This window comes from Drosophila gunungcola, chromosome 3R, assembly GCF_025200985.1.
Source record: "Drosophila gunungcola strain Sukarami chromosome 3R, Dgunungcola_SK_2, whole genome shotgun sequence".
In the NCBI taxonomy this organism is placed as follows: Eukaryota; Metazoa; Arthropoda; class Insecta; order Diptera; family Drosophilidae; genus Drosophila; species Drosophila gunungcola.
The window spans coordinates 4,466,662-4,488,980 of record NC_069139.1 but is presented as its reverse complement, the minus strand read 5'-3'; the positions used below and the strand labels follow the sequence as shown (position 1 = coordinate 4,488,980).

The 22,319-nt window shown below is 40.7% G+C and overlaps 1 protein-coding gene across 8 annotated transcripts in view; it reads left to right on the top strand.

Moving 5' to 3' along the window:
• The window catches only part of LOC128262157 (sterile alpha motif domain-containing protein 5-like), a 161,720-nt gene that overhangs the window by 39,192 nt on the left and 100,209 nt on the right, over positions 1–22,319 (top strand). For all 8 annotated transcript variants that reach the window (XM_052996298.1, XM_052996281.1, XM_052996273.1 and 5 more), the window contains exon 4: positions 3,311–4,087. In XM_052996298.1, coding sequence (XP_052852258.1) covers positions 3,728–4,087 — 360 coding nt within the window. In that variant the 5' untranslated portion in view covers positions 3,311–3,727. The remainder of the gene's footprint in view (positions 1–3,310; positions 4,088–22,319) is intronic.

Genomic DNA, 22,319 nt, shown 5'->3' with positions numbered 1-22,319 from the left:
CGAGCTCAACAACAAGTTAATTAGCCGTTGGTATTAATGCCCCCAGTGGCGGCAGTTGCTTGAAACAAAAATTTTATGTTGTCAAATGGATTTTGGCCTTTTCTTCGGCGTTCCACTTCCTATCATTAATGAAGACGCCCTGGTCTGCTGGCAATTTATTTGCTTTTCTTCTCTTATTTTTCTGTATAATTTTTATTGCCCAATGACTCCGCCGGGGGGGACTATGCAAAAATTGTATAAATATATAAATGTGCGCCGCACTCAGTGTTTGCTCAGCTAATGATTATAATTAGATTGCTTCGAGATGTGCGTGGACTTGGCCATCTTAATTGCCATTAAGTCAAAGTCGTGGACCGGTGAGCGTGTGAACATTTTGTTTATGTCGTTTCCGTTGCGCACCTGCAGAGCTAAAAAAAAAAAAAAAAAACAAAAAAAATCGACAAAAATAATGATAAATGAAATCAACGGAAAATTGTTTCGCCTGGCTGTGCAAATAATTTTTAATTAAATGGCAATTGCGCATACGCCGCGTGTCCCCGTGAGATGTTAGATAGATAAATCGGCAGACAGCCAAGTGCCAGCTGACACAGCTGTTGGCGACGTGTTGCAATTGCTGTCGCTTTTGCCGCCGCTGCACCATTGCGATACTGCAACAGCACTAGGCAATAAACTGAACAATCCCAATTGTAATTTGCTTGCCCGTTTATTGAGCGGCAATTTGATTTGCCCGGCAACACCTCTCACAATTGTCTTAAGCTAAGGCCAAGAGTCAAACACGATCCGAATGACAGCGTTTAAATGAAAAATGTAGAAAAAAACAGACAGACAGACAGACCGACAAATTAAACTGGCCGAGGAGACCCTAAAAAAAAAAAAAAACAAAACGAAAATCTGAGAAAAATCTTTTTTTGTATAAAATGCGTTACGACAACACGCCCACACGATATCAATTTGTTGACTGAAGCCAACAACTGCAACAAGTCTGGCCACAATTTATTCGATGATGTTGCATTAAATTGTTGTTCGGTTCGGTTCAGTTTACTTCACTTTTATTTTATTTTATTTTTTGTTCATCCCCACCCGCTATGAGCTGCGTGGGCGGAAGATACGAAATTAAAAAGAAACAAAAAGGACAAGGAAAAACCAAAACAAAAGCAAAACAAATCGAGCCCCCGACAAACTTTGATCCCAAAAAATGCAAAGCCAATAGGTCGGAAGTGAAAGGGTTGGGTTCGGGTCTCATAGGGACCAAAAGCGCTGGCATTTAAGTTGATTTCTGTTTTACACAACAAATTTAATATATTATGATTGATTTATTGGAAAAGTTTGACGGTGAGTTACTTAATAAAACGCTGGCACATACAATTTTTTGAAAATGAGCTTAGTTAAGTGTTGTAAATGGCGAGGGAAAGAAATATAATATTTTATCCCAAAAAGAATAATTAAGTATCAATTAATGCCATAATACCCCTTTACATTGATTGCCAATAATTCTAAACGAGCTTTTCAATCAATCTGCCAATAAATATATACACACACTTTGGCAACACGTTTTCCATTAAATCATTAAAACAAAAATACTCCAATCCGTAATTGATTCCGCAGTCTCTTCGAAATCACTTTCCCAGCAATTTGCGATTGATTTCCGCTTAGCGCAGCAAGTAAAAGTTCAATTCATGACATTTGGTCGACAGTTTTATTGGTGAATAATTGGTCATCATTGAAGTATTTGTACGGCTAACCGAATACCATCGAACCCGTCCATGATTGATCTATTCAATGCCAATGAAAATGAAAATGGAAACAAAGCAGCTGCCACACCAGGCAGCAGCAACAACAACAACACCACCAACAAAAACAACATAAACAACAAAAACAGCAGAAGTAAAGCGACAACAACGAACGGCAGAGGAAAAACTAGAGAAGAGCGACTGAAAAAACAAGAAATCAGCTTAGTCACAGGGAAAAGAGGTGGGTGGGTGATTCTGGGGAGTGGAACATAAATTATATGATATGTTTGTCCTGTCCCAAAAGGTGTGGGGGTGGTGAGATTGGGCGAGGCCTTCTGGATTATGGGAACGATTATACCCGGTAACTGAATACATGAAAGGGTATATTGAGTTCCCATAAGTTTCAGATTTATTGATGGACATACTATAGAGTTTATTATAAGATGTTTCAGAAATAAAATGTGTTAAATCCATAATTATTATTATATATTATTATGAGTAGGCAATAAAATAAAACTTCAAAAATTTATTTAGAGGTTTGGCTGTTATAATAAATACAGGCAAAGATAATGATACATTAGTGTTAAATACCATTTTTATTATTTATAATACTTAAACATTTTTTTTAGATCTTTTTTTAGTTAAGTATCTTTATTAAAAACACATTATACTTAATGGGAAGACTAAGTTTTATACTAATAAGTTACCAATTATTAGTATAGGCCCCTTTCTTTTGCGGCTGCTCGTTGACGAGTCAAGCAACCACTAAAATAATCCATTAAAGATAAACTAAAAGCAAACACTAAACTTTAGTGCTAAGCCAGGGGAAACCGCAGCGCGCCCACACACCCACTTACACACACACACACACACACAAATCCCATGAATGGATTGATAATCAATCATTTATCAATGAGCGAGGAAGCCCAAAGCGCGGCACACGCCTTCCCAAGAAAAAAAAAATCGCCTGTGTGTGTATAAGCTTTTAGTTTGCGTTTAACGCCTCATGGATTCTCCAAAGCGGAAGCAACTTTTAGTGGGGGTTCATTCGTACATTCACATGTATGCAATGATGGAACGATATGGTGTGCATGAGCAGGGAATGCACGCATTATAAGCCCTTTTACCTAGATAAGGAGTTCCCAGCCAAAAGATTTGGGATTGTGGGAACTTTGGAGGGGGTTGGAAATGCGTGAGGGCGTGCAGTTGAGCAAACCGCAGCTGCTACTGGATTTAATTAATTTTCTAGCATTCTGAGTTTGATTTGAATCTCGGCTATGCAACGTCATCAACATCAATTGTGGCAATAGCCGCGGGCTCTATTGATTTGTGCGAGATATATTATGGTGGGAATGCCAGATTTTCCGGAGGTTCTGTTTGTGGCTGTGGAATGGGACGGTGGGGGGTGTGGGGAGGGACGGAAGGGGGCTATATCATCTATTTTGCATAGACATATGCGGGCTCACCATATGCGGCCAGCCATTTCAAATTTATGCAATTTTCCGGCCGCTCTCTAAATTATTGAAAATAAACGTTTTTCTGCTGACTACTAAAATGCACGTTTTTATCCATTTTTGCAGGAGCAATGCGGAGCAGCGACGGCGCCAAACAAAATGTGAGGATAAACCAGCGTTGTTGGAGCCTTCTGGTATTATGCTAAAAATGCTCAAAGTGCGATATAAATTTTTATGAGTGTACGCGTTGAATTTTTACAACTGCCTGGGGAGGGGAAACAAATTAAAGAAAATGCTCCAGGGAGGACGATTTAAAACAATACAATAGCTTAAAGTGGCAACGGAAATTGCATGCAAGCAGGAGGCGTGGCACACTGAACGCCCCCAGCACGTGACGCGCACCAACACACACACACACACATACACAAACACACACAGTTAAACTAATAGACGCCATTTTGTAGCGGTAATTGGCAGGGCACACGTAAGCAGCTCGCTCCGTCTTATATAAAAGCACCACCACCCACTACTACTCACCTCATCATGGCCGTTAGCAATATTGTCTGCGAGTGGCTAAGAGCTTTGGGCCTGGCCCAATACGCCGAGAGCTTCCTGGACAATGGCTACGACGACTTGGAGATCTGCAAACAGGTCGGTGATCCCGATCTGGACGCCATCGGCGTTGAGAATCCTGCCCATCGACACAAGCTGCTGAAAAGCATCCGATCGCTGAGGGAAAAGGGCGCTGCCTCCGTCTATTTCATGCTCAACGATCCGAACTCGCTTTCCGGCAGCATGGAGATCCTCTGCGAAACACCGCCCAGCAACGAACTGGAACTCGTCCTGCGGGAGCAACTGGAAACGGACGGAGTCCGACTCACCGCGCATCCATACTCAACACCGGTAAGTTTTTGCAGAAAATGTATTAAAATCCTTTTAGAAATATAAGAGCTTTAGGAATTTTGATTATTATTTTGCTAAATCAGGGGTGCTGTTTAATGGCAGTGCATTCAGCAACAAAAGAAAGAAAAAAAAGAACCCCGTTGAGGAAAAGCCAAAAAGAATTTCATTTGGATTACCAAGGAAAAAAACTAATCTTAATTGTTGTTGTTTTGCATCACAAAAAAACCAAGCGCAGGCCTAACATTTCTTTGTTAAATTTAAAAAAAATTGTTTAAGGATGAGCCTTAAGGCTATTTTGACTTACCTTTAGACTTTGCGCAGTTTATTAAATAGTTATTTATTTATTTCAACTTAGTCGTAGTTTAAGCTAAAGTGCTTTTCACTAAACTATAGTTAAGTTACAAAAAAAGTCGTTCGGAGCATCATTAATATGCCGAAATTCGGCTACCCCGGCTGATAAAGAATCCGAGGCGAGGGTTAAAATGTCTATTAAAAGTATCAGCTCCTGCCTGTCATAAAACTTTTAATCCAGCATGTTGAAATAGCCCGCACATACCAGCTGCAAGCAAAACTTTGGCCAGAGCTTTCTATTACGAAATCCAATTGCAAACAAAACTGAAATTGCACTCGCCCGGTCCCCTAAACTACATAAAACCCCTTCTAACCCCATCCCTATCCTCATTTTCATTGAGCTGGGTTTCGGGTGAGACCCCCCCCCACCCTAGTTTCCGTTCCCGCCCACAACAAAAGGAAAGCGAGCTGTGCGCTCCCTGGCGAAAAACTATTCAATGTCAGTTTACATACTTAAATTAAAATTCTCGACATGCGAAGCAGAATCAAATAATGGAGGAGGGCAAAGGAATATCGAGGGGGTCCCAGGGGCAGTTGCATCGTTGGCAAATGTCAACCCGGTCCGGTCCGCACTTGACAGTAAAATGGAGAACATTTAAACAGAGGCAAAGCAGCAGAACTGCAGAACTCCACCTTCTGTCTCACAGATCCAAGTGCTCAACACCAACTCTCCGCTGACCAGTGGCCTTTGTATGGCAAGCTTTTAGCTTTGGCTTCGCCAGTTGTGTGCCAGTATACTATATAGTATAACCCCTTATCCTGCGACTCGAGATTCGAGACTCGAGTGTCATGTTGCTCCATGCCGGTCTCCATTGTTCTCCACTCAGCGAGTGCTCCTCGTTCTCTGCCTTCTGGTTCCCCGGAATCCCTGAATCCCAGAAACTGCAACTCCAACTCCTGGCCAAAGGCAACTCCCAGGTAGGCGACATATCATGTGTTACCAAAAAGGCACCGATGGTCCCGAAAATGTTTCGTTTTCTGCAAAGCAAATCCACAAGTTGCACTGGAAATAAAATTAAGTTCAAAGTTTTAAATACAAGAAAAGTATTCCAAAACATTATTACAAATAATTTGTTGAAAATGCAAAATGAATTTTTACTTACGAATTTCATCAGATTTTATTGATAACATTGATCAGAATTTCTGATAATTTGCACACTCGCATTTTTACCAGTGCAAAGGAGCATTTAAAAAATACCTTTAGCCTTCTGGCTTCAGGTTCTGGGTTCTGGTTTTATTGCTGCGAGCCTTTGCATTTGGGAGCCGCCGGCTTTGAGTGTAATTAAAATAATGCCAAAGAGCAGACAAGTTGCCGGATAAATGGCAACATTTGATGGACTTCTTCGAAGCTATATGAGAAAAGCCAAAGATAAAGCGGCAGTCCCGGCGGAAGTTTGATTTATTATGCAAAAATATTTCGCAGCTTTAAGTTATGGCCCCCCAAAAAGAAATCTTAGAAGAAGAGAACAAGAGAACAAGAACCCTTTTCAGCGGATGAAGAATTTTGCACATCAGACCCAGTGAAATGTGATTTATTTATATGAGGCAGGATTTCGCTAAGGATGGTGGATGGAATGCCCGCAACGTTGGCGGCACAAATCACGTCATTGAGTTGTTTTCATCAAAAGGGCAAGCATGCAGAGGAGTTGTTCAGACTGAGATTCAGACTCAGACTCGGACTCAGCCCCTCATTTCATTCATTCTTGGCCCACAGCCAACAGCGAGTATTTTTATCCCGAAAACTATCTTTGGGGCCTGACGACCGACAACCGACAACGGACAACCGTCGACGTCTTGCAGTTTTGTATCTGCGTACGTATCGCTTGGCATACAATTTTTATTTATTACTCATTCAGCTGCAAAATTGTTCCTTAATTGCCCATATCAGCTGAGAAATGAAATTTATTACCTGGCGTGTGTATATCGCCAGTGTCCAGTCGTCTTCCACATCCACATCCACATCCACATCCACATCCACATCCACATCCACTTCCACCTCCTGTGTCCTGTCTCCTCCTGTCTGTTTGTATCTGCGCCTGTCTGCCGCATCATTATCAGGCTGAACCCAAGTCCAAGTCGAAGTTGGAGTTTGAGTTTGAGTTGGAGCTTGGAGTCGGTAGATATTTCCCCAGCTTCATCGACATCATTAGTTTTGTGCGCCGTGCCGACAACGTTTTGTATATTTACTTAATATTGCATTCGCCGCTGCTTGCTGCTCGCTGCTCTTGGCCAAAGAAGCCATGACCATTTATCTCAGAGTCCGAGAGGAGCAGCCTTCTGTGATTTCTGATTTCTTATGCCAATTTACTCGGCGACTGGTCGTTGAGGTTGCTCCACATTGTTGGATGAGCCAGCCATTCAGCCATCCTACCATCATCATCATCATCATCCAACATCATCATCATCTGTAGCTGTAGAGCCACCATAGATCAAAAGACAGTTTGCTTTAGTTTTCCCTCCTCGCCGTTGTATAATTTTATTTTATGTGCCTTTAGCCTTGACCAGGTCAAGTTGGTTGGGTTTTTGGGGTCGCCCCTGACTCTGACTCTGTCTCCTCTTTCTCTGTATTTTATTCTTCCTGCCTGCCTGACTGACCGACCGACCCGACCGACTTGGCTGACTTTAAGTTATTTCTGCACTGGGGCTTTATTGATTTGTCCTCTTTGATCTTCTGCCTGAGCTGTGGCATGATTTCATTTTTATGAACTTGAGCTCGGATTGTCTTTTGCCTTGCCCCTTTCCTTGTCTGATTTTGCGTAGCGTGGCAAGTAATTGCCGCAATTCAATTTGTTCATTTTGCCTACGTGCTGTGTGGCTTTATTATTGTTGATTTTACTTGGCTATTATGGCGGAACTTTTGTAGGAAATTGGTCAGTCGGTTTGGTCTCGTCTGGCTTGCCTGCTCATTTACTTTCGATTATGTGCTGCCCCTGAATTGAAATTAATGGGCAAATATAAATCATTTTTGTGGGAATTATGTTTATGGTTTCATATCTCCAAGAAAAGTCATAAATAACATTGGTTATCTCTGTAACTAATTTTCCAGAAATATTGCAGTGGTTTCAGGTTTTAAAACAATTCAAAAAGATATCCGATTCTTTAGTTAAAAGTATTTCGACCGATTCTTATCATTAAGCTGCTTTGATCTTCAATCTCAAAATTAATTTTATCTTATTTACAAACTCAAGTTTAGTTTCTTGTTTATTTTGGCAAGGGTTAAGCAGCTTCGCCCAACAATCTTTGACATATATCCTCTAAATCTCCATTAACAATCATTAAACCCTTTGGCCAATTAATTTTTGGTATCATCACTAGCAGCTTGAGTGAATTTTCTTTCATTCACCCGCATTTTCTTCGACATCTGCATACATCTTGAGCCTGCATTTTTTAGCAGCTAGAAATAAACTTTTGTCATTGCACTAATTAAGACAAAGAGTGGGAATTGTTATGGAGTTTTCCATCCCCCACGAAGCAGCAACATCAAGGCAGCCAATTTCCCAAATCTAACCCCTCACGGAAAATTTGCATAGCTTTCACCATTCAACTTAATCAAGCATTTAACACCAAAAAGTAAAACTGCGAAACCATTCATTGCTCATAAAAAATTAAAGTCTAATTGTGCGCGGCAAAAGGAAAATGAGGAAATTGCTGGAAATGTTGGTTGGGTGTGGGTTTGGGTGTGGGTGGTTGCTGAAAAAGGGAATCCATGTCCAGGGCAACATTGTATATTTCGTTTTGTTTTCTTTTCACACCGCCGCCTGTCGTCGTTTTTGGACCCTAAACTGAATGGCAACCGGGAAAAACCCTCTTCAAAAAATACCATCAAAACAGGAGTAGAAGCAGGAGCAGGAACTAAAATTCGGGTAACAGAAAATGGCAGGACAACGGCAAAACCGAACCGTTTGCTAACGTGCTGCGGCTGCGTGCTTTTTAATTAATTTAATTGCAATTTAATTACGCTTGCTATTTAATTAAACACATTGAACAAGCGAACGCGAACAAGTTGGCCGTTTCGTTCCGACGTATGCTCAAGCCCAATTGTATGTAAAGCTTTTGCTTTTCTTTCGCGGTGGGCGGATCCTTGTCCCTCTAAAAATTTGGCAATAGTTTTTCTAGTGGCTTAATTAGTCCCGACTGCAGAAGTTAAATTGATTTGCTAGCCAGAAGGGGTTGATAAAAGTTTGCCTTTCAGTTTGCAGGGCAGTAAATTGGGGGTAAGATTAATGTATGGGAATATGTATTTGCAGTTGGGAACAAATATTATTATAAAAGCTGAAATTGATTAGTTGAATTCTTCTTGTTTTTATTGAAAAGGAAGTAGAAAATTTAATAAAAGAAACCAGCAGCTCGTTATTTTATTGAGCCAATCTTCAACTTACTTATTTTTATGGTTTATAGTACCGCAAAGCAATTTCGACACATAATTTAGTTTGGTGTAAGTGTAATGGCTTTTTCCTCGCCACATTTGATGTACATTGTTGCATCCTGGTTTTAGCTGTTTGCTCCCCATAGGCCTAGATAATTTGCAGCTCCGTTGATAATTGACGATTAATTTAATAGAATGCCCAAGTTGGGAGTTGTGGCCACTACTCTTTTCTTTTTTTTTCTTTTTTTATTTTGTTTTTTGTTTGTCTTACTTTCCTGGCTGCCCGTTGTCGGCATGCTCAATTGTGCGAAGTTATTTCGCATTCGCCGCAAAGTGGCACCAAAATGCTGTCGTCGCCTGTCGCCTGCCTGTCGTGGCGGTTGCTGTTTCCTCTGTTTGGTTAGTTCTAAACAACTTGCCACATGCTTCAAAGCTGGAGCTATGGAGCTGTGGATCCATGGACTTGGCCTTACTTGGAGTTTATCTCATATTTCACATGCCGCCGCAATTACTGCGGCTACTTACTGCTGCTGCTTCTACAGTCGCTGCCTTTTGCTCCCAGGCCCCAAACAACTCCAGTGTCAACTGGCTGGAAAAAGAGTAGGAGCCGCCGTGTCCGCTGCCTTGAAATGTTACATAAATACTTGAGCAACGCGGCAAACATTTTGCTTATAAATCAAAAAGTGACCACGGCGGTTTCTCTTTCTCCGTTTCTCTCTCTCTTTGCTAGCTCGTTGACAGGCGCTTATAAATCTTGTCGCGCACTTCGCGGGTACCAGCTCAGCTCCCCAGTGGACCCGATGTGGTGGCCGGGGCCAAAACCCAGGCAGGCATCCGCCGCCAGCGAGGACTTGGCCCGGCCGGCCAGTTGGCCAGTGCAGCCTACGCCAGGGCCACTTGTGCGTTTCATATAACCAATTACAGAAAACAGTAAGAGACAGCGCGAGACAGGGAGAGAGACAGCCGGCGAAGCGGTTCGGACTCATCTTGTCCTTTATTCAATTTGTTCCTAAAGTCTCTTTTTACTTTTTTTTCACTACCCTTGCTGGGGGTAGATTAAAATTTTAAGGAAGTCAGCTTTAACAATTTTATTTTTTTAATATTTTTTTATAACAGAAAACTAACCATAATAAAATAAAAAGCAGCAATGTTTAAGCCATTCTAAAGATCTGACCAATTGACCAGGCTTTAAGATAAGTTTTGGTCACATTGCAACTTTGAGTGTGACCATCACTTTCAAATTATTTTAAAATTACAGAAACAAATGTTTAAAATAATATTGTACTTTATTTGGTTGCACCTAAACCTCATTTAAAGTATTTCTCCCTTTATCTAGTGCCTTAAGTGCAGAATACTTAAGACTTCCCCTTCATTCTCACTTGTTTTGCTTAAATTTATGTTTTGCCAGAGGAAATATACTCATTGGCAGCAACAGATCCGTCAGAGCTGGGAAAAAAGGGGGAAATGCTGCGATAGCTAAACAAATCGCATTTGAGTTGACATAACTCGCTGTCAATGTGTCGTCTGTATGTCTCATAGTTGCTGCTGCTGATGTTGCTATTGCTATTGCCAATGTTGCTGCTGTTGTAGCAGCAATTACACATTTCACAATTGTGCCACGCTAATGATGGGAGTCCCACGTCCAAAGCGCCGTTGACAACTGCCTGTAGATTTTTGTGACATTAGCCAATTGTACAATTGCGTGGAGTGAAAGGCGGCCTAGGAGCACAGAGTACCGACTTCATTGCTCCCCATCCCAGTCTCTCCATCCTGATCTCTGACTCTCCTTTGGCTTTCGGGGTGATTGTGCTGTCCAGTTCATTGATATGCCCGTCGCTGCTAAATGTCAATTAATGTCATCAACTTAGTAGTTGGCTTCTACTCGGTCCTTTGCTTGTATTCCTCTTTTTATTTTTGTCGTTTTTTCAGCCTTTAAACGTTTTCGCTTTTAATTGGGCGTTCGGCTAGCGACCAGCCTAGATTTTTAGTGGGCGGTCCTATAGGCAGATTCCACTGCTCTTGACTTCAACCGCTGAATGATTAACTAGCAAGTGAAAGTTGTTTGCCTGACACATTTACTGCCTGGGTAAGGCAAGGCGAGCTGCATTCAAAGGGATTCATTCGTCCTCGTTCTATTCTCCATATCCATCTTTATCCTCTGCTCTAGTTTTGGGCTGGGTTTTTGAAGCTAAGCTGGAGCTAATTAGAGCAGTTCCAGGCTGCATGCATAAATCAAACATTGCACAAGTGCAGCGGAGGTCCAGGGATGTGGTGAATGCAGATGCTGCCTTGGATTGCAGTTTGTGTTTGCCGTAATTAACAAGCAGCTGCAGCGATTAGAAACGAGTTACCAAAAAAATACTAGGCGAAAATGGTTGTCATATGGAGTATGCGACTACCAAATACCTGATATTGTGGATTTTTGGTATAGTGTGATAATGCACCCTAAGAAAAAAGTTCATATAAATTCAAGAACAATTTATTCTTAAATAGTAAAAAGATATTTCCCACTTGATGATTTCAAAACACCTTCGACTAGGGTATTTATGCAAATTTCAGTAAATTGAAAAGTGTTGTAGCTGGATGGTAGATACCCAGCAACTACCTAGGCTTCTTTCCCCCAAAAAACCTGGTTGCAAATGTTGTGCAAATAGTCACAGAATTTGGTGCAAACGCAGCTCCGGGCTAAGTAGAGGTGGTATTTCAGGGGACTGACTGAAAGGAGGAATCTCAACTCTGTTGACTCCTCAACTCATGGATTTTTGGGTCGCTTTGGTTTCAGTTTTTGATTTTTGCCTTGGCCATGTTGTCATAATTCTCCCCATGCCGAGATGGATGTGCTGGTGGGACTGGTGGAGGAAAAGGTTTTTCCTGGGGTTAAGGATGGGGATACGGTCGTTCACGTTGCGAGATGTTGTTTGGCTTACACTAAACGACATAAGCATAAATCTCACTTACCTACAACTTGATTTACTTACTTCTGTCTGTCTATCTCCCTTCCTCCGCCTCTACCCCTCTCTTTCTCCTGGCCTCTGTCTCACTCTGTTTCGGTCTCTTTCTCTGTGCGACGTCATAACGAATGTGGCCCTGTCAACATTTCAACTTTGCGCCATTTATGTTGGTCAGCCGCCTGCAGTTTTCTGCTGAGCTTTGAGTTCCAAGTCGTGGACATTGGGTGTGTGTTTTTCAGTGTGTGGGAGTGGGTGCTTCACGTTTATTTTTGCATGTGCAGACATTGCCCTCTGTCTCTGCTCGTAGGCGTAGCAGTTTCCCTTCCCATTTCTTCCTTCCAGTCAACCACACACAGAAAAAATATTACGAAACTAGCTTATCATTTATAGCTTTGGAAAACAAAATGCCAGTATGCTTCAGTGTGATCATGCTACCTGAAAAAATGATTTTTAAATTTTTAAATAAATTAAAAAAGATTTCCTTTTAATGAAATAGGAAATAATACTGCATGAACATTTTTCTCTGTGCAGGAGTATTTCATGGGTTACTTCATAAATATATTTCCTGTTTTATGGTGGTCCACTCTCACTCCGTTTCGTTACTTATGATTCATTTGGCAATTTGGGGTCGTCTGACATTTGATATAAATGTTGAACATTTTGTGTAGCCTCGTAAGGATTTGCATAATAATGATGATGGCGATGATCATTGGGGGGCTAGACTAAATAGGTTGGGGATTGTCACAGTCCACCAGCATGGGTTAAGCCGTCAGCTTCTTTCACATGACACGCCGGGACCATAAATATGCAATTCCCCCCAATCGGTTGGCGGCTAATCCCTGGACTCTCTAAAACACAACCAGCCACAGCCACACCTTACTAAATACATTTCCATTTGGTGGCCACCTGCACCATTTTATCACCTCGGAAAAGGCTTGTACGCAAAAACCAATTTGGAGCACCCACACAAAGGAGGAAATTTAGTTGTTAAACTCAAACAATTTCAACAATATTTCAGCGCATAAATTGCCGCCATTGGAGGGACAGACTTAACCCCTGGCAGCCCTCCTTCGGTTGACATTGTTGCACCATTCAGTTGCATCCGTTGCAGTTGTTGCGGTGGCTGCTGCTCCCCTTTTTCTCCTTTCTTCTTTGCCTTTTTTTGGTCAGTCAACGACTTTGCCTGGGGGTAATAAATTTTCCCTTGGCGGAGGAGGGAGCACCGACGACATTTTGGCATTTTCCCTGCATGTTGCTTCAAGTGAATTATGTTTGGCAGACACAACTGCAACTGCAGCAACAATGAGTACCATTTATTTATTTGCATTTAACTTTGGCTTAATTACTTTTCCAGAAATCGAAGGTAGAATGTTGAGAAGCTGATCTTTTTGAAGGGTTTAGTGTGACCATGCTACCTTAATAAAGGGATTTTAGAACGACCGGAACTTGTATCTTTATGCCTTTTCTATCTAACCTTTTGTATTCCTCTCGCCATTTCCTTAGCTCTAATTACTGACCAGATTTTAATCCTTTGGCTCCTCCACTGGCAGCGGCTTAAATCGAATCCCTTGCCAGCCCCCTTGATTTGCTCGATAATATTACATTTTCATTAGCCTGTCGGCCTGCCTGCTGGCTGCTTAATTAATTTTAGTTGATTGTGCGACGCGTGGCATCTGTGGAGTGTCCAATAACCATCCGAATTTCGTACGCCGGTCGGAATCTTATCTCCTCTCGTCTTTTTGCCCCTGTCCACAATGTCTGGCGATTCGATTCGCTTCGCTTTGAAGCTCAGGATGAAGCTCGCTCATCAACGGGTTTTCGCAAGCATATCAGTTTTCATAATTGGCACTGCCCAGACTTTGCCGGCGGTTCTTGTTGCTGTTGTTGTTGTGGTCTCTGTTGTTGTTGCTTTTGCTGTGCAAACATTTCATGTTCAAGCTTCCCACTCAAGTGGACATTTGAGCCTCCTTTTCGGCCAGGTCTCTCATCTAAAACTCGACTTCAGTTCAGGTCCATTGCCATGGCAATGTTTGTGTTGTTGCGTTGTATCTCTGCTGATATGTGCAGCATCATCACCTCATTTAGATATGCGATATGCAAACGCTTTGGCTACGCTTTACGACTGCTGTAGCAAAAGACACACTGAAAGAAAACGTCATTTAAGAGGGTAAACAATTTGGTATTTAATTAATTTAATTACAAATAATAAATAAGGAATACAAATTTAAATGAAGTTGTAATATCCAATTGAATGCAAAATAGTGTGACCCTGCAACACGTATTAAAAGATTTTAGAATCAGGATATTTTCATTAAAGGGTTGGTCAAAATTAGGACTTGAATACAGGCATTAACCTCCAGAGACATATTGTGCAATGTGTTATTACAAAATATAGTACTTTTTCTTCTCTGTGCATTTGTATCTGGGGGTCTGCTTTTTTTCCATTTGCAACTCGGTTGTCGTTGAACTTGACCCTGGGGCTAAGCCAATGAAGAACATGCGCCTTAAATGCCTGAAAGCGACTCGGACACGGACGCTTCCTTTCCAGTCTCCAGACTCCGGTTCCCAGTTTGTGTTCCTTGGTGCCAACGCATTGCACTCAATGAAATGAATTGGTTGACATTAGTAAGCAGACGACGACGAGTGTTGTTGCAGTTGCAGCTGAAATTCTAAACGGCCAGAGAGGGACTTCCTCGGACCATAACCACGACGAGGTGTGAGAAGTGGCTGTGGGTCTTAGCTGCCTTTAAATGGGGTATATATGTCGGATTGTTTAAGCGAAAATTGAGATGGAGTCGGAACGCTTAGGTTGCGAATGGTCAGGCCGATAAGATACGAAAATTGAATTGGTCTGCTGTATGTGGGAATGCGAGGTATGGGAAGGTGCTACCGCAAAATGCGGAAATTAATCAGAATAATGGCAAACAAACAAAGAATTTTGCAAATATCTTATGGATAAGCTTAAAAGAGTTTCGGATAAGCTATTTGATAAAGATTGTGGCAAGTTAAGCATTAAATATTATGACTATATTTTCAATACGTATTGTTAGCATTCTTAATATTCTAAACTGTTCAAGAGAAATAGGTTAATTTCGTAATTTTAAATTTTCCTTTTGCCTATGGCTTCATAAAATTCCTTAATTTCCAATGATGCACCCACTTGCAGTGCACTTTATTTATATATAAATGCTTTAAAAATTCCTAGCATTTGTATATGTTTCTCGTTCGGCATGACCGAGTTAAGTTCATCGTGGCAATTAAGCATAGACGGCATCATGTATATTATTCAGTTCCATCTGTCATGGTCTATCAAGAGTGTTGTCACTTCACAGCTGTCTGAGCTGCTCAGGCTCAATTCATATCAATTTTCATCCAGCCCCCGACTGCAGCTCCATTTCCCATATCCCTTACCATTGCTCATCGCACATTCCCAAAGACTCCACTCAGCGCCAACTAATTTCGCATGCCCTGCCACCACACGAGTCAAGCACTTCAATCCCCGTTTCCAGAGGCAAGACAAAATGCATAATAATTTCTGCCCCAGTCCCTTTTTTCCCCTGGATTCCTCCCATCCTGACTCTCCATAAAACACCCAACAGACTGAGACGGGACTCAACCCAATTCCATAAAGCGAAAAGTGTGTGTGTGTGGGGGGAGGCATCCATATCCATATGCTAAAACGAATTCGCCGTGGCGCACTTGTCTAAAATGACATAATTTACGGCGTAGCGCAGTGCCGCAGCTCCGCCCACCCAACAGGGCGAGGAATTTTATAAATAATATTTCACTTGTACATATGAAAATTACCCAAGCTCTCGCGCACAGATGTAAACATACAGTGAGAAAAAATGATGTCTTAAAATTGGGATTATGCAATATGAACAAAACAGTAAAAGTGAAATTGTTGCTTTAATGCATATAATTATGGGTATATTTAGAGCACATTCTTCTGACGATGTTAAGATCTTGGCCAATTTTCAAAACTAATATTTACTGCTTTTTTTATGGTTTCGTCTAGTAACGTTTTTTCAGAGAGACCTTTTTTCCCACAGTGACTTGTGAGTGTCTCGAATGAATTCGTAGGGCCTCGTGCAATTTCTTGACTCTACTCTGATCTGTCTGTTGCTCTGTCGGCTTGCTCTTATTGCCAAATAAATTCGTGCAGCAGTGAAAATGAAATGTGTAAAATATGTGGCACGACTGTCTGAGCCGCAGGCAGTGGCCAAACAGCCAACAGCCACCGGCAAAAACGAGGAGGCCTTGCCCCAAACTTACGGCCCCTGTTCGGGGCAAAAGCCATTTTTATATGGTTTTCACTTTTTGTGTTGCTGTTCGTTCGCTTGTTGATTGTAGTTGCAGATGTGTTGCCACACCGCAGCAATATCAGCATGAGCAGCAGCAGCAGCAGCAACAACACTGCCCTGCCCCAAACTCCAGACCCAGTTTCGGCTGCCGCTTCTCCACCGCTCGGCCTTAATTAACTGCTTATGAATCTGCATATGCAGAGGCAGTCGTCCTCCCTTTGTGTGTAGGTGCTGCTGCTGCTTGTTGCAAACTCAAAAAAGTACAGAAAAACCGCAGAGAGAAGTTGGAGAAGAAACCAGAAAAAAGAGAAAACAGGATGCTCATTTAAATATTTAATGAAGTGCCTGTGTAGCTGCAAGAGATCTAGGCTGCAGCTAATCGTGCCAAGCTCCACACATGTAACAGTTTCTGTTTTTTCCCTACACTTCAGTTTTCATTTTTTTTTTTTCGTTTTGATTTTGGTTTCTTTTTTTTCGGTGGCTCAGCACCTCTTGACCCATTTCGAGGTTGTCTTTAATTAGAAATTAATTGCAACAAAATCGGGCGGAGTAGAGAAGAGTGGTAAAGATGATGAGGTAGGCAAGATGCAAGCGGCGCCTGCAGCGCCTTGAATTGATGGACATGGGCTTGTTGGAAGACTTGACTTGACACATGCCAAAACAGGAAACAAACTATGAGTCGGCTTTAGTTTTTTTATTGGCTTTGTGCATTCGTGCACACAGAAAAACACTGCCTCATTTGTTTATAAACGTTAACATTTAAGTTTTCTGTTATTTAATCCTTGACAAGATTGGACTTCTTTAAACTAAATTAAATTTAAATGTGAAATGAAAAGATAAGAAACACGTTCCTCTGAATTTTAAATCTTTAAATATTTTCTGCAAAACATTCTAATTTGGAATTTAGTTTCGAAAGCATTGTCACACATTTAGATTTTGGAAAAAACTTCTGTTGATTGTTAACAATGTTATTACACAAATAAACAAACATTAAAGAGTAGCCTATATTTTTGCTCTGTGTACCTGCTGCGGTTTTTTTTTAATTTATTTTGGTTTGCATTACATGGACATGCCTTCAATTCAGTTGGCAACACCTTTCAGTCAAGTCATGGTCTGTCTGGGGTCTGGGTTTTGGTCCATTGTCTGTCGGATGGCTTCTCTCCAGTTTTCACTCCGCACTCCGCCTACACATGGACCCGGGTGATTTTTGCTTAAATTTATATTTACTTTTGTTACTTTTGCCTGGCTGTTGGATGGACCTCATGTTGTTATCATGTGACATATGTGCATCAACGCCCCATGTTTGTTCGAGGCCTGTCAACGCGGCCAAGAAAGACACCCGTGGTGGTTGTATTGGTGGTGCTGCTCCTGCTAGTCGTGGAGTGGGTCCAAGATTTATGCTGACAACTCAGTGTTTGATTGGCAAATGGATGGGGTCGTGGCTTCGGGGGAGCCAGCGCGTCGTATGCGTAATTTGACAAGTCTTAAAGTTGCCAGTGATTTAATGCCGAAGAATACACACACACACAGAGTGCCCAACTGCTGCAGCCAGAGAAGAAGTGGCAACTTCCGCATGCCGCTAATTGGCAGGAGCAGTGGTGTGGCAGGCAGAGGGGGGCAGGAGCCACAGGGGGCATCCTTGGCTGGCAATTAACCCGCATTGCCCCAGTCGTCGGGTAGTTGAACTCCAAGTCAGGCTTTTGTTCTCTCCCATGCTTTGCCGTATGTACTGTGCTTTGCTGTGCCTTCTTTCTTTTTTCGGCAATAAACTAATGAGCGACAAAATGCAAAAGCCACAGACTAGTGAAAAAGGGGCGAAAAGGGGGGGTATTCACACTTGGCATGCAATGTACACTACGAAAAAACACAAAAGGGCTTTAAAAAATTTTTTGAAGAATTAATTAGGCAAAAAAAGGATTTCAGAATCTCCGAAAATAGTATGTGTTTCTGACAACACTAATTGTATTGTGTTATTTCAAATTCAAAAGCTTTGAATATTTTGAAATGGAAAAATTTACAAGTTTCCAAAGTCTTATTATATTTCGTTCTTAGCAGCATTATTTCTTTAAATTAAAATCTTTCAATTTTCAATATTCATACAGCACAATTTTTTATTGTAGCATTTCAAAGCCCTAACTATTTAATTTTTTGAGAAGAGAAAATTTCAAATTAGAAGAGTGTGGAGTTTCTTTAACTCAAGGTTTTATAAGATTCCTTTTTTAATTGCACAGTTTCTGGAAATAAATTTGATAAATTTATGGCCTTGTTATGTTCAAGTGCCCATTTGTTTAAGTGCAGTCTTGTCTGCTCTGGGCCTTAATTAGAAGGCAACTGCCAGCACCCAAGTTGGCTTAGAAGCTGACGATGACACCCAAACAACTTGCAACTATGCACTATTAACCCTTTGTGCCTCATGTGACTGTCTGTCTGCCTTTGGAGTGTATGTGTTTGCGATGCATGCGGGTGTCCTCGGCAAATCTCATTTGGCAATTTAGCCGCACACCCACTCGCAGGCCTTGGTATCAGTTTGTGGCCCGGTTTCTGGCCCTGTCCCCATACCTTTTACCCATGGCTCCATGTGGATCCTTGGCTCACGTCCATCAGTCGTTTGCTCGTTTGCCTGCTCGCTCATTTAATTAACAGTCGCGCGCCACGCCATTCTCCTCGAAAACAGAAAATAAAGGAGGCTGGAGCTCTCCGAAGCCATATCTCTATAAGCAAACTTGGAGCCTGGCTCAAGGCGTGCTGGCTGCTGCAATGATTCTTTTTGGTTTTGTTCTGTTCGGTTCGGTTCTCCCCTTCTCTTTGGCGGGCAGATGAGCAAGTTGCATGTTTTTTTAATTATGAATTATCGTTCCGCCCCGACGAAGACTACGGCTGAGACGGCTGACTCTGACTCTGACTCGCTGACTGACTGACTGACTTGACTGGTGGACTGCCTCGCACGGAGCTTGTTGCATTTAAATGACATAATTATGGCGCATAAAGAAACTCCCACACAGGGCGGCATTTCAAAGGTAATAACCACCCAGCAGCAGCAGCAGCAGCAGCAGACAAAAGGAAATATTCTTCTCCATTCCCCTCTGTAAATTAATATTTCCGAACTGGCGGCAGACAACTTGAAAAAATTCCCGCACAACAAAATACGAGTGCCAAACAATGTGAAAAATATAAAAAAAGAGAATCTTTATTTTCTATTTATATTGTATAACAATTTTTATTTGCACTGGCGGAGCCACTTAACTGCCACGCCCCCTGCAGACTGCACTTGAGGATTTTTTTTTATATGCCGAACAGAGATTCACAAAAATTTGGACAATTGAGAGCGTATTTGAGCGTAAAGGCGCATATTATGTGTGCAAATATATTGCCAGAAAAAAAAGTTATTTCAATTCTATTTGATTTTCATGTATTTTCTGTGGGTGATTTTTCTATTTTTTTTTTGTATTTTTTGTTACTGTACTTCACAGTGAAGGCCACTTATGAAAACCATTTTCATTATGAGTGGTGGGTAGCCGCCAAATATAAAAAAATGGAAGTGGTATAAAAATAAAATGTGTAATAAAACTGCAAATAGAAGGAATAAAATTTCATATCGGTTTGAGAACGCTTACACACAAACTGATATAAAACCGTCAATGGCCTAAACAAATAAAATGATGAGCGCCAATGAAGCGGATGCTAAAATGTTTAACTCTCCAGGGGAAAAAGGAATCGTACTGAAAGAGAATGGGATTTTGTCTGCGTGAATGTGTATTGATTATGAAGTACAGTAGTTATTCGTTAGGGTAATCAATGAATACAAATAAAATTAAATGCAATATAAATTTAAAATAAAGTACTTGGTACAAGAATAAATGGTTTTTTTTTCATTAAAGCAAATTGGTATTAATAGTTTTGTATTTTAAGCTTTATACATTTTATCATCCCTTTTGACCGTTATTCACTGTTACCAAATTTGTAGAGATTGATTTCGATTTTCAAGTGCAATGAGGTTGATGAAGCACCAAGTTCTTGCTGCTATATTGTATTGAATTTTAGTTCACTTTTAGTTGAAGTGTTTAACTTAATTGAAATTCTGTTTGACTTTGCCACCAGAAAAAGGAACAAAGCGGAAGAGGAAATGCAGTGATAAAAAACGCTTAAAATAATACCAATGCCATTGGCTTAATGAAGCTATAAAAGAGTTGAATAAAAGGATATCAGTCAAATATCGAATTTTAACTAACAATCAGCTTAATGTGAAACAATGACAGGTGCAGCCCCTAGCTAAGCTTAACTCTGTCTGCAAATAATTATTACGCACTTAAATGAATACCATATGGAGAACTACATTTTGCATTGAAATTAAAATGCTGCGAAACCTCAAAAGGCAAAATTGAAAAAAATATGGGAAAAAAACAATGGCAAGCTCTCTCATAAAGGCTAATTAACTATCGATTGTTTTTGTTAGAGATTTTAATTATTTCATTATACTTGAAACAAAATTATTACATTGCAATTATTAATGGCTTGCAATGGGCTTGCAATTAAGCATGCATGAAACCACAAATTTGCATTAAAATAGCACGCAGTATTAGCAACAGAATCGAGAATAGTTTTTGTCTATATATATAATCGTAATTTTATGCTGATTAGTAAAAAAAAGAAGCGAAAATTGAACGCAGGCTTAATAATCCTTCTGCAGCTTGGTTAAATTACTAATTGAAACGGAAAATTAATGTGGGGGTGGTGGAGAAAATCCCTGGCTTCAAAAGTAAGGACGTGCCAATGCATAACAAATGATTTTAGTTGCTACAGTTCCTCCATTTCATGGCCTTTTAATATGATAATTAAATCAGTAATCTAGGCTCTGGCTTAACTAATAATTAATTTTATTGATCGACAGAAGCATTAATTGGCCCTGCTTAAGGTTCCACGAACTCAAGATAAATGGCCCGATTCCTCTATTTGTGGAAACCATTCATCAAGTTTGGGTGCTTGACAAAAACTAAACAACTATATATATATGCGCAGTGTTTGCGCTAATGAGCCTTAATGGCTTCACCCAAAAACTAGGCAACATTTTGCTGAAAAATTTTAATATCCAAAAACACGCAGCTGGGAAAAAGGCCTGGTGCGAGCCCGTTAACTTGTCTGCTTCGTCAACACCTACGGCATTTGATTTATGACCCACTAAGGCACCACCACCACCACTTCTATTGCCTACCCAAAAATTCTCCTTCGAAATCTGCAGCAAAATAAATTCGTGAAGCTGCTCTATGAAAGCACTTAATGGTAATGCATAAAAACGCACTTAAATAATCCCTAGCAATTAATTCAGCATACCCGCTTCTTATATATGTTCTTTTTGCTTTGTTTACTTAATTGGAGAACATTCACGTTTGTTACACTTTTACGAGCGCCAAGGTGAAGGCAGCAAATCAACCATCAGTCGACACTCTGCTCAGCTCAGCTCAGTAGAAAACAGAAAACAGAAGCCGCTGCTGCACAGTGGAGTTCGGTTAATGGAGCAACTTTTAACAGCGTTTACACACACCCATCAAGGAACACACGCACCCAATTTAATATGGCTCTTTTATTGTTGCCCGCTACTTGCCTTTGTTAATTAAAACACAAACACGTGCAGTACGCATAAAATATTCAGCAGGGAGTCCCCACCTTTTCAGGCAAAAGCCCTATCTCTACGCATATCCCAAAAGCCGAGTAAAACCAAGAATGATATCATGCCGTTTTCACTACATTTTTCATGGCCCACATAAAAGTATAGAAATCTGTATCTAAGATTACATAGAAGTTGGCAAGAATAATAAAATCGTTTGGGGATGTATTTAAATTTGTCTTTATTTTTAAAGAGGTAAAACCCTATACACAAACCAATTGTCCAAAAATATACATTGCTTTAAGCAATCCAGGCCGTTTAAAAAGTCTTTTCCTTATATGTTTCAAAAATTATTGTATGCATACATTTTTGCCATAAATGCAATGCAAATGTAATCCTATTAGCAAGTCGTTTTCATTACATTAACGAGACAAATAACATTTTGGTTTTACCAAAATATGAAAAAATAAATATATTTTCAAAGAGCGACAACAAAAAGAAATATGCTTGGTTCGTGCTCCTTTGCCTGTTTCATTTTTTTACGCCTGTTTGTTTTAAGCGGCAAGAATATTTCAGTTATGCTTTTTTCACATGCTCCGGCAATCATATTCGTTTATCCGCATCCATATCCCTTTTCATGTTTGTTTGCTTGCTGTTA